Genomic DNA, 14,218 nt, shown 5'->3' on the forward strand with positions numbered 1-14,218 from the left:
ACTGGTCTCATCCTATGGTAACACTAATGATAATATTATGTTAGGTTGGTTTAGTTGATTTTCCTTACACTAATTTACACTCACTTTTTACCTTGATCATCATTTCATTTGATTTCATCAAGGAAACTTTATCCTCATCATTAAATCCTAATGCTTAATACAAGGCCTTTAATCTGATTGCTTTTCATTTTGTATGCTCATCGGAGGAGCTTGATGTTGGTGTTGTTGTTGATTTTATCATGTTAATGTTGCTGCAATTGCATTGGAAAAGTTTTCAACTCATAAACATATAAATTATATTGTAATCAATCAAAATGATGATGAAAATGAGATGTTGAATTGATGAGGATGGACAATTGAATTTTGCCAAAATTTGAAAACTTGAAAACTTTTTAAGCTAAAAACTGTTTCCTTTTCCTGTTTCAATATAACATGACTTATTCAATCACTGTTTCCTTTTTTCAACAATCATGAAAAGTTTACCAAAAACTTTTACATTCAATGTTTACTACTGAACTTTTTTTTTCCTTCTGCTTCCATTCAACAGGATTCAGGTAAACTCAATTTACCATGAAAATGTCTCGTAAAGATTTACAGTTATATTATCAATACAAGAAGAGGTTGAGATAAATGAGAGAGGAGAAAAAGCTTTTCAATCTGAAAAATTTATCTTCTTTTCATCCTCATCATTTACTATACATCTTGTTATTCAGCAAAGATTCAGGTTAATCATCGTCACCATCATGATAAAATTTACAGTTAGTTTCTAACCTTGACAAATGAATTACAATGTTTGATTTATGTTTAACTTTTTACAGGTTGAGCAAAGAAAATACGAGAAAACATCAACAATTCACCAAGAATTCTGAGAGATAGTGGAAAATAAGACAAGATGAAGACACAAAATAATTCAATATATTTATTTACACGGAAGAGCAAGAAGATTATCATCTTCATCTTGTAATCAATTTATTATGAATACACAGAAAAGGTAAGCAAAGAGTAACAACTTAACTGTACCTTTTGTGATGAAAACAAAGGAGATAAATAAACAAGTCAGAATGAAAAGCAAATGTCCAAAATAATAATAAACACTGACCATCATCATTTATCATCTCTTTAGAAAGTAATAATTGACCAGGTAAACAAAGAACAGGTAGAAAAAAAGTCACGTGACTTTCTCGAATTTTTCTCTCAGAACATAATAATATAATAGAAACGCGTGATCTACTTTTCGAGGAAAGATTTTGGACCAATTTGAAACAACTCGAACAGAATAACCATTCAATTATTCACCCAATTCTCTCTCTCTCCTTATGAGTATAAATAACAAATGATAATGAAAATGATAAATAATATAAACAGAAAGAGACATTTATCCAGGTAAGAGATATAATGATAAAACCATATGATATAAAGGTAATAATATATACACATGAACGATTGATAATATTGGCTAATAATAAATTTATATTCAATTGACAGTTACACGTATAAATACACAGAGCAAGACAGATAATATTGAGTTTCATCATAATCATATTGATAAAACGATGATAACCTTAACAACAGGGAATTAATAATAATATCGTAACATATTGGATAAAGTTGATAGAAAGGAAATGGATGAGGATGGATGATAAGATAAATGATAAGATGAGGAAAGTAAAGGATGTTGAATTCGGGTTTGACCCTATGCTGAGATGAGGCAGGTAAAAACCCCCAATTCTTTGACAAAAAGGTAAAATTAAAGAGAGAAAGAAAGAAAGAAAGAGAAAGAGAGAGAGAGAGAGAGCAAGATGATGATGATGAAAAAATTATCCAGGTAAATACACTTACCTCCCTCTCTTCAAATTTTATACATAATACATATTTCAGATGTTACCTTGATAATAGGAACAATCATCTTAATCTAGTTTCCCCTCCAGGTAATGTTTACCTTTGATCATATTCAATTTTGGCCTCAGGCTTTTTTTTCTAATACTTGATATACAAGTTACCATAACTTTTTTCCTCATCTCCACCATCTTATTATCATCATCTTCATCTTATTTGAGTCTTTCCTTCAAGTGTCTCAAATCTCACTGACCAAAGGTGTGTATGTCCATAAGTCCCCATGTAATACACTCTGTATATAATATAAATCCATTGGTACTTTTTTTTCCCACGGTACAAATGATAACAAATCCTCCCATTGAAGGGCAAAAACAAATTCGGTCACTCTGTAAGAGTATTAGTATTATCATTGTTATTAGCTACCTACAGCCCCTACCCTATGGCAACAGGGTTAACCTTTTGTTATTATTTCACTTTACCTGTCAAAGGTAAAGGTAATCCAACAATGGTAATAGTATTTTGTTATTGTCAACAAGCAAAAAACTTTCCATTGATTCATCTTTACGATCATAATCAATGTACTCGTTTATCATTAACCTGATTGTTGATTGTTTGGTTGATTGTTGCATATCCTCAGTATGTACACATGATCAATACATATGATAATTGTTGGAGGTTCAATTGTTAATTTATGTTTAACTTATTGTTTGATTGTTGATTCCAAGTGATCAGATCAATCAGAACAATTTAATCATGTTAATCGCAGTTTTTTTTACCTCTTGATTATCTATCATTGATTATCTTGATTATCCTGTCTTACTAATCAAAACTAATCATTTTAGTTACGATGAGACTTTGATTAACTAATCTGATTAGGCTCTTGATAATATTTGTATTAATATTACGATGGATCTTGTTGATTTTTTTTAACAACTCAATTTGAGATTGATGATAATGATTAGTTAATTGTGAGTCTACAGTGATTTAAGTTTTCCCTTCACTTAGACATTTAAATTGTTTGATTGTTGTTGTTGATTGTATTCAATTGATTGATTGACAGATTTAGTTGACTGATTGTTTAGTCTAAAAAAAAAGTAAAAAGTTTACATAAATTTTAATCATCTTGATTAGTTAATGATCATCGTCATGATAATGATGATGTTGATATAATTGATTTCAATTGATTAACCTAATGATTAGCTTAATTGTACAACCATGTAGACAAAATTAAATTCAATTGAAAATGTTATATTCAAGGTTAACCAATGGTTACAATTTAAATCCTAATCAATCTTTAATCATTGTAAGTAAATTAAATGGAGGAAGGAAATAATTATTTTAACGTGACATGATTAAATTAGCAACAATTAAATATCATAATAATTAAATGATTGTGATGGATACACACAAGGGTAAAAGTTTGTTGTTTAAAAAATTGTTGAAAATTCAATTTAAATTGTAACCTCTCATAATTTGATCAATAAATAAATAACTAGTCTTGTTTAATTGGAAACAATTGAATTAATTGTGAAATCAAAATTGATCACAAACAATTAGACTTGAAAGTAAATGAATTAAAGTTTATGAAATAATGATGAGGATGCTAAACTTGATAATCTCCTAGACAATCAATTGGGTTGTTTGAATTGCAAATTACAATTGAGAGAGAACCTAAATATCATCATAATTATCATTATCTTCATGGTAATGATTAGTTCAGTTGATGATGATGATGATTATCATCATTAGGATTGAATAAAGAAAATAAAATTAACACAATCAAGATAAATCAAAGTGAATGTAAAAACAAAATTGGGAACCAGAAAATTTGATTTTACTTTTTGATTAAACAACATAAATTATAATTATCTTCATTCAACTAATTAACAGAGATTAACCAATGGTCATTAATAGTATTATCAACAAAATTAACAGTAATTAATATATTACTAGATGAAAATGTTTATTCATAATTAAATTAAAAAATAATAGAGAGAGAGAAAGTTAATTAAAGTGAAACATTTTCCAATTTTAAATTGTCCAAATTGAACATTGGAAACTTTTCCTAATTTTAGATGATAATTATAATCGATCTCAATTAATTATGTTACTTTAATTAACCAGAATAGAAAGTCAATAATTGTGATAGTTAATCTGATGATGATTAAGTGTAAATTGTCAATGTTTAATTACTTACAATTAACTGTCCAGTTTCAGGGTCAACGTAATTCTGGCTTGTTGTCCGTTTCCTTATATCCTCTTCATGACCTGGATAATCAAGATGAAACATTTTAAATATAAACAATTAACATTATCACGGATAATTAATTTGTAATCATCAACTTGTAGTTCAATTCTGATTCAGTAAAAATCTCGTCATCATCAGAGGGATCAAGATAATGATAAGTGATCAAGATGAAGATGAAGATTAACTATTAACTTTTTGGATATATAAAAATAGAATAGGAAAAGGAACCAGAAAACAAATTCTCATGTTAACAAAAAAAAAGTGAAAGTTAATTTAAAATCTAATTCACATTAAATGAGCTTCAATTTTTTCCCCTGATTACTATTAGTTAATTTATCTTCAATCTCCCTGTTGGAACCTCATCATCAGTAGCATCCTCATCCCTCATTATCATGATATTGTTGTTGTGGTAATTTTGTTCAACTTTATGTGAGTTTAAATACAATTTTCATTACGATTAACAAATTGTTTAAATATGATAATCTAATCGTTTTAATCGTAATCGATTTCAATTAATATAATCACAATTTAGATTTTAATCAATTTTTGTTTTCATCGTTGTTTCTTTATTGGAGTTGATTCAGTTCCAGGAGATTTTAATTCACTTGCAATTTGTTTGATTTAGTAATTTTTTTCTTCTCTTCATCTTGATTGTTAATATTTACCGTTGGGAGGAAAAATTTGATTTCATTTGATTATTTGATTGAATTTGGTTCACTAATAATACTCAATGTTGATTAAATTCTGTCTCTCATGAAATCTCATGTTTATCTCTCTATTGTTATCATTTAAATTGTGATTCAATGAACATATTCAATATCATACAATTTAATTTTCTCTTGTTAACCAACTGTGATTTATTGATTATCATTAACATTCAACGTTGATCATGTTTTCTATTGTTATCATGAATTAACAATCAGATTGAATTGTAAATTCAATTTTCCAATGAAAACTTGGTCTTCCTTTTTTGATAATTAACTAAACATGATAATCATCTTGTTAATGATCAATCCCATTAATCACAGAGTTGATTGAAATGATTAAGAAAAAAAAAGTTCTGATAACAACAAAAAAAAAACGATGCATGTTAATTAAGATGTTGATTAGTAAACGATGATAATAGTTAATCACTTGGTGATAATCAAACAGACTAAACAGTAATTAGTTTGTGTATCATAATGTTGATAATAATTAATTTACATAATAATCAATAAATTAGATTTTTGTATATTTATTATAATTCAATTGAAACTGTCAAAATTTATCATCAACAACAATCAATTCTGATACAATGTTGGATAAGACTCTCAATGTTATCTCAATATTTTCTGGTGAAAATTGAATCAAGTTTGAAACTTTTTTGTTTCTTTTCATCACCATCATCATCATCATCCCACCCCACCACCCACACATGATTCCCACCGACACCATCATTGTTGTATTAATAGTTACATGGTGATTCCAATAGCGTGACATGTAACAATAAATGATCATCAATGGGAATCACTTATGTGAACACTTTATCTTGTCAATTCAAACTTCGACTTTGAACATTTGAAACAATTTCGAAAACTTTTTTTTTCTTTTCTTAAGTGTTGGTTAATTTTCCATTAATCATTTTAAATCTTGTTCGTTATTCTCAGTGGATTAAGATCGGATTAACTAGTTGATTTTTGTTCTGTTTAACTGGGTCTTAAATTGCTGTTGATTTATCATTAAATTAATTGGTTTAAATCAAATAATTGAAATCAGGTTACATTCTCAAGGTAATTTACTAATCATCTATTGAGTGATTAATATAAATTTTTTTTTCTGTAGTATGTTGTATTAATACAATCAATAGATTACTGAATGATCATGTTTAATTTGATTTCATCATTTGATTTGAATCATTTCTCGAGTAATACAAGTCAATCAACTAATTGTCTCATCAGATAATAACAATTTAATCTTGACTTTTTTATGCATCGGTTTCAGAGTAAAATATATATAGAAATTGATTCAAGTTAAATCAGCAATTTAAAAGCTTCAAATGTTAATCAAAATCAAGGAGAGAGAAGGAAAAAAAAAATCTTCTCTTGATTAACTTAATTGAGATGACAAAGTCAAGTGATTAACTTAATCATGATTACGAAAAGTAGGAAGATGATTATCATTATTGATCATGAAAACATTTGAAACAACATTTAACATGGAAACTGGATTAATAAATTAATCAAAAGATTGATAAATAAACAACAACAACAAACTATAATAAAAAGGGTTAATCAACCAATTTACAAGTTAATCATTACGGTGATTTACTTGATCATTATGTCTTAATCTTAATCCTTAATGGTGAATCTATTTTAATTTTTAATCATCTCCAATCATCAGGCTACCAAAAATGTTTATCGGGTGATGAAAGTATTAATTTTAAATTGCAATTAACCCTCTTGACCCTTCAGGGCAATTAAGGTTGATTATTTCAACGGCAAATTAAATCAATCCTGACAAGTTAAACCCAAACTGAGAAAAACAAAATTAAATTGATTGTATATTTTGATTACTGAATTTAGTTAACTAGTCAAAGATAATTAATCTAACAACAGTAATCAAAAGCTCAGGTTATTAAAAATGTTTTAAAAAAAACTTCAACGGTAATTGTTACAATCCAAGCAAACCAGGTATTCACAATTTAAAATGATTAATATCATAAATTATGAGTATTATGTTTATTATTAGAAGGGTTAACAATTAAAATTAATGATTAACGTTTTAAATTAAGTTATTAATTGAAAAATTCTTGGACAATCAATGAGAATGATAATAATTTTCATGGTCCAAGTTCAAGGATAAGTTTTCATCTTGAAGATGATTAGTTTGGTTAACATGATGATGTGATCATATTGCTGTTGATTGTTGATGATTAACTTTAATTGTGATAATTGACTTACCATGATTACAGTGAAATTGGGCAGATAAAACATCATGGACTTTACACTTAAGACTAACTGGTTGATTAACAATTAAAGTATCACTTGGTTCCTCTTCAAACCATGGGCCTTTCATTAAGTTGATTCCTGGTAAAACAATTAACAAGCAAAGAGAAATAGTTTTTAATTAGTTAATTAATTTTATCAATCAAAATTTTAAAACCAAAAGGCAAAAGGGAGGAAATTTAGTTTGATTGTTATCATTAAAATGCCAACATTGAATTAGCAGAAAGTTACATTGATCAGATACAAAGGAAAAGTTAACCAAATCAATGATAATCATCAGACAATTTAGGAACTGAATCAAATGAGATTGAATTTTTTCTCTCTCTCTCTCAATAAACTAAATTTATCATTTTGATGAATTACTTTGTTCATATCTTTTTACCCTGGAAAATGATTTATTCATGATAATCTAAGTATTCAATGATAAAGATGAGGATGGAAAAAATAATTTTTTTTTCTATTCCAAATATTGAAAAAAGATAAATTCTAATCATAGTAAAGGTAACATAATTTACTATCAACATCCATTGATTATCTAACTATTGACATCAATTTTTATTACTATTAATAAATTACTTCCAATCAATATAATCATCAAGGTAGATTGAGTTTTACAATTTAAACTATTCCAAAAGTAATTACTTTGATTCAAGTCTAATCAATATAATGTATCATCAACATGATGATGATACATTAAGATATGACAATTGTATCATTATGATTATTACCTTGTTGATTGGTGATTTTATTAATTGGTTAACTTTGTAACTGTTAATTTAATTAACTCTATTAATGTATTATTGTGTATTATAATAGTAAATCGTATTGGTGAGATTATGGTGATAATTATCAATATATGAAATTTGGTGTTATTATTGGTGATTGATTAGTGAACATTCAAACAATTAATTGCCAGAAGGAAGTAATAATAATCAATAATAATGATTAGAAAGTAAATATTTAATCATAATTGTATTAATTTTATATATTGTTATGATTAGTTCAGCATAAAGATCACCATGATAATCATGTTGGTTAGTTTTTCACCAACATGTCATCAAAGTGTCCAGTTAGTTTGAGGTTATCATCGTCATCATTTGATGATAATCATAATAATCATCAAACTAATTAAATTAACTGAAAATTATTATGTATGAAGATAAATATCTTTATTTACTAGATAACAGGTTACCCTGTAAAAGCGCCTGAGGCAATGATAAAATGATGAAGATGCAAAGGTAAGAAAGAAAAGAGGATGAGACATCTAGAGAGCAGAGAAGAAGAAGATAAATAATATGATGGAAGATGAAGATGAAGTTCTAAGATGATAAAAGATTGGAAAGAATCGAATTTGTAATTTTTTCTCTTCTTTAGAACTTTACAACAATAAGATAACTTTTTCTTCTTCAACCGGATGTTTCTCTTCTCATCTTTTCATCATCATTTCTCTTGCCAAAGGCTTTCCAAGAAGAGAACGATTCATCTCTCTTCCTCTGTCTTTCTTTTTGCTCATCATGAAATAAAAGTTTCGATAAAAAGAGAAGAAAAAAAAAATTCTAATAAACAATAATAATCGAAATGAAATTTTTTTTGGACAGTAAGAAGTTGCTATTGGTTTCAGAACTTTTTTTTTTCATTCAATATATTTTATTTTCATCTTCACTTTTATCATCATGTTTGGTATTTAATTTTCTGGAAAACTGTCCTAGTTTCCTTTGTATGAGGAGAAATTTTCACTTATTTTTATGTTATCTCATTGAATTTCATGATGATCATCATGATTACAATGGTTCATGAGGAGGAGAAATTTTTATTCTAATAGTTGATTATAATTTTTGACTATCATGTTAGGAGGTTTTTGACATGAGGAAGGTGTCGTAAGGTGAATTGCATCATTACCTTGGAGAAATAGTTAATCTAAGTCTCAAAGGAAGATGAGAGAGTGAGAGAGAGAGAGAGATCATCATCTATTGTATAATATTAAATAATCAACAATATCATCATCATCATTATCATCGTCATTTGCGCTCAATTAATATGATTAAAGGAAGAGGAAATTGAATCATCTTCCTTGTTCATCCTCATCTCTCTCTCTCTCTTTTCAGTACTAAAAGAACAGTGAAATTTCATCATCATGATATTCTGACCATTGGTCAGAACAATATTAACTCTCTGTCCATCTGAATTTTTGCTTCTCTATTTTATTCCCTTATCTTCATCATCTCTATTGAGACTTTCTATTGACGTTGATGATAATGATGATTATGATAAAAAGAAGCGTCTCTATTAATGTAACATTTAATGGATCAATTTTTCTTGCTCATCTTATCCTGATGAAGATCATCATCATCATCATCATCATCTTCATTAATTCAGCTCCACCCTTTTGGCTACCCATGATAAACCATATTAAACTTATCGCCAAAGTTGAGGCCTATCAATTTAAGTGTATTGGTAATGGTGCATGTTGGAAATTCAATGAAAATTAAGGTTAAACATTAAATTTGGTTAATCAGTAAATCTAATGATCCATCTTATTATGTGGTTTACCTTTAAATTCACATTAATCTTGGTGGATTAGTTTAATTTTTATTTTCTCTCTCTCTCTCTCTCTCGACTGTTAATACATTTAACCTCGAAAACGATTAACTAAATTGTTTCCATTTATTTAGAATAACGTTTTCTTAAAGTGATTTAATTTGAATCTCATTTTGTTTGTATCTTTGCTCATTCTTATAACTGTCATTCTTAATCAATTATTTGGTTGTGACAATTAATTCCTCGAGTTGGTTAAGGTGGTTTTCTGTTGATACTTGTATTCAATTTAATTTAATTACCTGGAGGTTGTCGTTTTGACTGGACTAGAGATGATGATGATGATGATAAAGGTAAGATGATAATCGGTATCAAAATGAAACATATGATCACTTTTAACAAAATATTTACAATCCAATTCATATAATAAGATATTGAACAATTAACTGGTTTAAATATTGATCTATTTGCACAATTAACACTTCTCATGGTATAATAATCACCATGAAATGATGTTGATGGTGAAGATAATGATGATGATGATGATGAATACACTTTCGAATTGGTAAATCCACAAATTGGCTTATGAGAATCAATTAAAACCATTGTTGTTTTTTGTCTTCTTCTCAATAACGAGAGTAAATCATTTGAACCACTAATAGAAATTAATTGTTGATCACAATCGTAATAAGTGATTAACAGTTGTGAGAATTAATTTTAACAATAATCATTGTCCTTTTCTTTTCTGTTGTTGACCAAATGGTCAAATCAGCACATTGGAATTACAGTTAAGATAAATTATCAATGTTTTCTCATTAAAAGTTCAACTTCAACTAAACAAAAAAAAAGTGAAAAGAAAGAGAAAAGAAAAAATTTTCTTCTTCTCAATAGTTACTTAATTTTCCAATAGATGACGATAGTTATACTTTCGAAGAATTTTGGTGAGTAGCGACACCTTTTGGTTTCGAATTTAACTTTTTCATTTTCTAAACTTTTTTATTTTCCCAATTTAATTAAAATCTAAACAGTTATTTACAAAGAACAGATCATCAGTAATATGCGGTTAAAAAGCTCTCAGTGACTTTGATGTGAATGTTAGCAAATGAATTTCCAACTGATGTACTTAAACAATTAACTTTCGCAATGTTGCTGTGAGAATAATAAAGAATCGATATGAGTCGAATTTTTTTTTGTAGTGAACAAATGTCGAGACCCTAATTAAAATAATCGAGCAAAAAGAAAGAGAAGAAAGGGTGGCGTTTGTGTTCGTTTTAGTCGAAATTTTCAAATAAAAGCGCCTGAAAAGAAAGAGAAAAGAAAGGAAAGGGAATAAAATCTCGAGAAATATCCAGAAACGAGCGATGATCGATAGAGAGATTGATTAGTCTTTAATCAGGCAACACTTAAGTTAAGTGACTAAACTAAATTGATTTAATTTGATTGTTTACGTGGAAGAAGAAGTGACAATTATAATTAAATGTGAGTAGTTGATCTCTAACCTGTTTAACCTTGAAATTTAAATTGTAAATTAATCGCCAACAATTTAAAAGTTTGTAAAGAGCAAAAACAAAAACATGTCTACCTTTTAAATCGCAACTTTTTAATTGTTTTCTTTTCCTTTAATTTTTTTCTCAATAGATTTTAATTTGGATCATTTTTTTCTACGCCTTCATCTTGTACCTTTGATTACCTGATATATTCACTTTCTGTCGTCCATTTTGTTTGGTAATTTGATACAAAATGTTCTCCTTGATGAAATTTTATTCATTTTCCTTGGTATCCCTTTTTTGGTCAACGGTGGACCTTTGAGCTATGGCATTTGTCAAACAGGCTGTAATGCAATGGCTGTTGCTTGTTATGGAGCTGCAGGGGCAACTATGGGTGTTACTTTTGGAGCTAGTGCACCAGCCGCTGTCATAGCTTGCAATACTGCTCTTGGTACTTGTATGGCTGCGTGTGTTGCTGCCGGGTTAACTCCAACACCATAAATGTAGTGATCTCGATTCGTCGATGATATTTTTTTCAAATATCTCCCATCACTTGATAAAAGGTTAAATGATTAAAGATATAATGTTATTATGAAATAATAAAATTATTAGAAGAACATTGAAAAAAGTATTTGTAAAATTTGATCGGTACATGTTGATTGGTGTTGAAATGAAATCAATACCTGTTGAACTGCGACCTTCGTGTTTATGTTTAGTTGGTGAGAAAAACTAAACAAAAAAGAGTGAAAAGAAAATTTTTTTCTCAATAGTTACTTAATTTTCTAATAGATAGTTACACGTTAATACCAGAGGAAACGATAATCTCGAGATTATCGTTTCCTCAAGTATATGAGTTGATCACCTCATATACTTGAAAGCACTTGAGCCCATTTCCACTCAACCTTCATCCTCGGGTAAAACCTCACCCCTTGCATCTGATGGCCACCAGTTAACTCCCGATGATTTTGCCAGACCTGATTTAATCACATCGGCACCAGCTCAATATGCTGTCTATGGGTCTTTTCCGGTTGATGTTATTGTTTACCTTCACATGCAACCCTCTGTCCTACGATTTAGTTGTCTTCCGGTTTCTCGAGTTGAATGTTTACTTCAACTTCCCTCAGTTGATCTTGTCTTTTCATCCAAACGACTTCAAGATGAACTTGACATTAATTTACCACAACAACCTTTAGGTAAAAATTTTCCCTACTCAACATCTTGTGGTCCTTCTCGAACAGGTAACGTTAAACATGGCCATAAAAGGTCAGCATCGGATTATCGTCACCCTCAACATCAAACGGAAACATCGATAGGTGGCCTAAGTATGACCGGTTGTCTTGCTGATTTTTCACTTTACATTTTCCACCCATACGGTGGACAAAAGAAAGCACCAGGCTCATCAATTTCTGAGGCCACATCTTTCCCTAACCCGAAATCAAACTCTGATCGTAAAGATGCTCTTAGTTTACAAGTTGAATTTGTTAAGATCAACATTTCTCGAAGTCGCCGACTCGTTTTAAGCTTGGAAACTTCCCCACCATCAATTATCCGATCATCTCATTCATCACAAGACAAACTTAATCAAACAGTTATGATACGATTCTCAGCACTTTGCGACATTGGTTCAGCTTCGTTTAAATATGATATGCGCCGATTGACGGAAACTTTGGCTTTCCCTAAAGCCTGGTATCGAAAGGCCATTTGGAAGCGTATGTTTTTGGGTGACCAAGGAATCTCTGGTCATTCAATTTTCTCCGATCAAGATTACAATTTATCTTCATCTTCATCTTCCTCACCATCAACATCAAGTTCATCAACGAGTATTAATGAATCAGGTTTACCAACTTCGTCCATCAAAACCTCAGGTCATTTTAATAAATCTCCAAATAGTCGAGGTAGAGATTCATTATGGTTAAATATTCAAGATACTGATGTTCATCGTTCTCAACATGCAAGTTCATCCCATCGCATTAAACACTCTCACTTGCACTCATCAGTCTCATCGGAAGGTACAAATCAACAACGACGGATAATGACATTCAAGAAGGACAAAGGTACCAGAGGATCGGGCATAGTTAAACCCTCAACACCAACATCAACATCCAGTGGTTCGGGTTTAGTTGATTCTGGTTCACCGAGTAATGAGATTTATCGTCATCATCGTCATTGGCAGAAAGTTTTGCGTCTTGTATCGGGTGCATCTCTATCCACCCTTTGTAATCCTCTGCCCACCAAGGGAACTATTCTTGGTGGTACCTTTGAACTTATTGGGAACAATATTTCATTGGCCTGTTTTTATGGAATCAATTTCCGTTCCAAGTCATGGGGACTTTTCTCCATGTTGAAACCATCAATTTCCTTTGCATCGGAAGCTCAAGATGTGGTCAACAATGAGACAGGTTCATCGGACACTCATATAATTCAAAATTTTACCTTCTCTCTTGGTCGATGAGAGCCTAAGGCTCTGAACCTTACCATCCAATTCCATCTTCACCTTGATTTGATTTCCCCACCAAAAAAAATCTTCCCTTTTAAGAATACAATTTTTTGCTCTTTCAAACGCTCGCGCCATAGAATCGAGGTTGAATTAATTTGAGAAATTGAGCTTACAAAAATACAGGGTGATAAGAAAGTTCGTGTGAGGGAAAATGGGGGTTAGAGATGCGCAGATAAACATTTGCATTTGTAAATTTGGTTTGACCCCCAACCCCTTTCACACGAACTTTCTTATCACCGTGTATTTTGTAAGCCTTAACTGGGGAGATACTGAAATCTTATATGCTGTAAGTGCAAACACCTCTGGATAATTAAATGTGAGTAGTTGATCTCTGACCTGTTTAACCTTGAAATTTAAAGTGTAAATTAATTGCCAGCAACTTGAAGATTTGTAAAGAGATAAAAACAAAAACATGTCTACCTTTGAAATAGCAACTTTTTAATTGTTTTCTTTTCTTATATTTTTTTCTCTATAGATTTAATTTGGATCATTTTTTTTCTTCGCCTTCATCTTGTACCTTTGATTGCCTGGATATATCCACTTTCTGCCGTCCATTTTGTTTGGTAATTTTATACAAAATGTTCTCATTGATGAAATTCTTGTTCGTTTTCCTTGGTATCCCTTTTTTGGT

General features: G+C 29.7%; 3 protein-coding genes across 3 annotated transcripts in view; 2 read left to right on the plus strand and 1 right to left on the minus strand.

Moving 5' to 3' along the window:
• LOC128393375 (uncharacterized) overlaps positions 1–10,444 on the minus strand; it is a 33,473-nt gene extending 23,029 nt beyond the window's left edge. Inside the window, exons 1-3 of the mRNA XM_053353552.1 lie at positions 9,906–10,444; positions 7,024–7,149; positions 4,034–4,104 (exon numbers count right to left, since the gene is read on the minus strand). Coding sequence (XP_053209527.1) covers positions 4,034–4,104; positions 7,024–7,149; positions 9,906–10,209 — 501 coding nt within the window. The 5' untranslated portion in view covers positions 10,210–10,444. The remainder of the gene's footprint in view (positions 1–4,033; positions 4,105–7,023; positions 7,150–9,905) is intronic.
• Positions 1–14,218, plus strand: part of LOC128393395 (60S ribosomal protein L14-like) — a 46,723-nt gene that overhangs the window by 13,694 nt on the left and 18,811 nt on the right. The gene's annotated exons all lie outside the window — the stretch shown is intronic.
• On the plus strand, positions 11,445–14,143 carry LOC128393527 (bridge-like lipid transfer protein family member 1). The gene is made up of 3 exons (XM_053353710.1): positions 11,445–11,547; positions 11,945–13,903; positions 14,063–14,143. The coding sequence occupies exons 1-2, from the start codon at positions 11,445–11,447 to the stop codon at positions 13,540–13,542; spliced, it is 1,701 nt and encodes a 566-aa protein (XP_053209685.1). The 3' UTR covers positions 13,543–13,903; positions 14,063–14,143.

Source organism: Panonychus citri, unplaced genomic scaffold, assembly GCF_014898815.1.
Source record: "Panonychus citri isolate SS breed McGregor unplaced genomic scaffold, ASM1489881v1 Contig00138, whole genome shotgun sequence".
NCBI lineage: Eukaryota > Metazoa > Arthropoda > Arachnida > Trombidiformes > Tetranychidae > Panonychus > Panonychus citri.

Bases quoted from the DNA above. Each gene is read 5' to 3' on its own strand.
- LOC128393527 (XM_053353710.1), top strand. From the start codon at position 11,445: ATGGCTGTTGCTTGTTATGGAGCTGCAGGGGCAACTATGGGTGTTACT. The intron at 11,548-11,944 runs GTATGGCTGCGT...CAAGTATATGAG, and splicing joins CAATACTGCTCTTGGTACTT to TTGATCACCTCATATACTTG.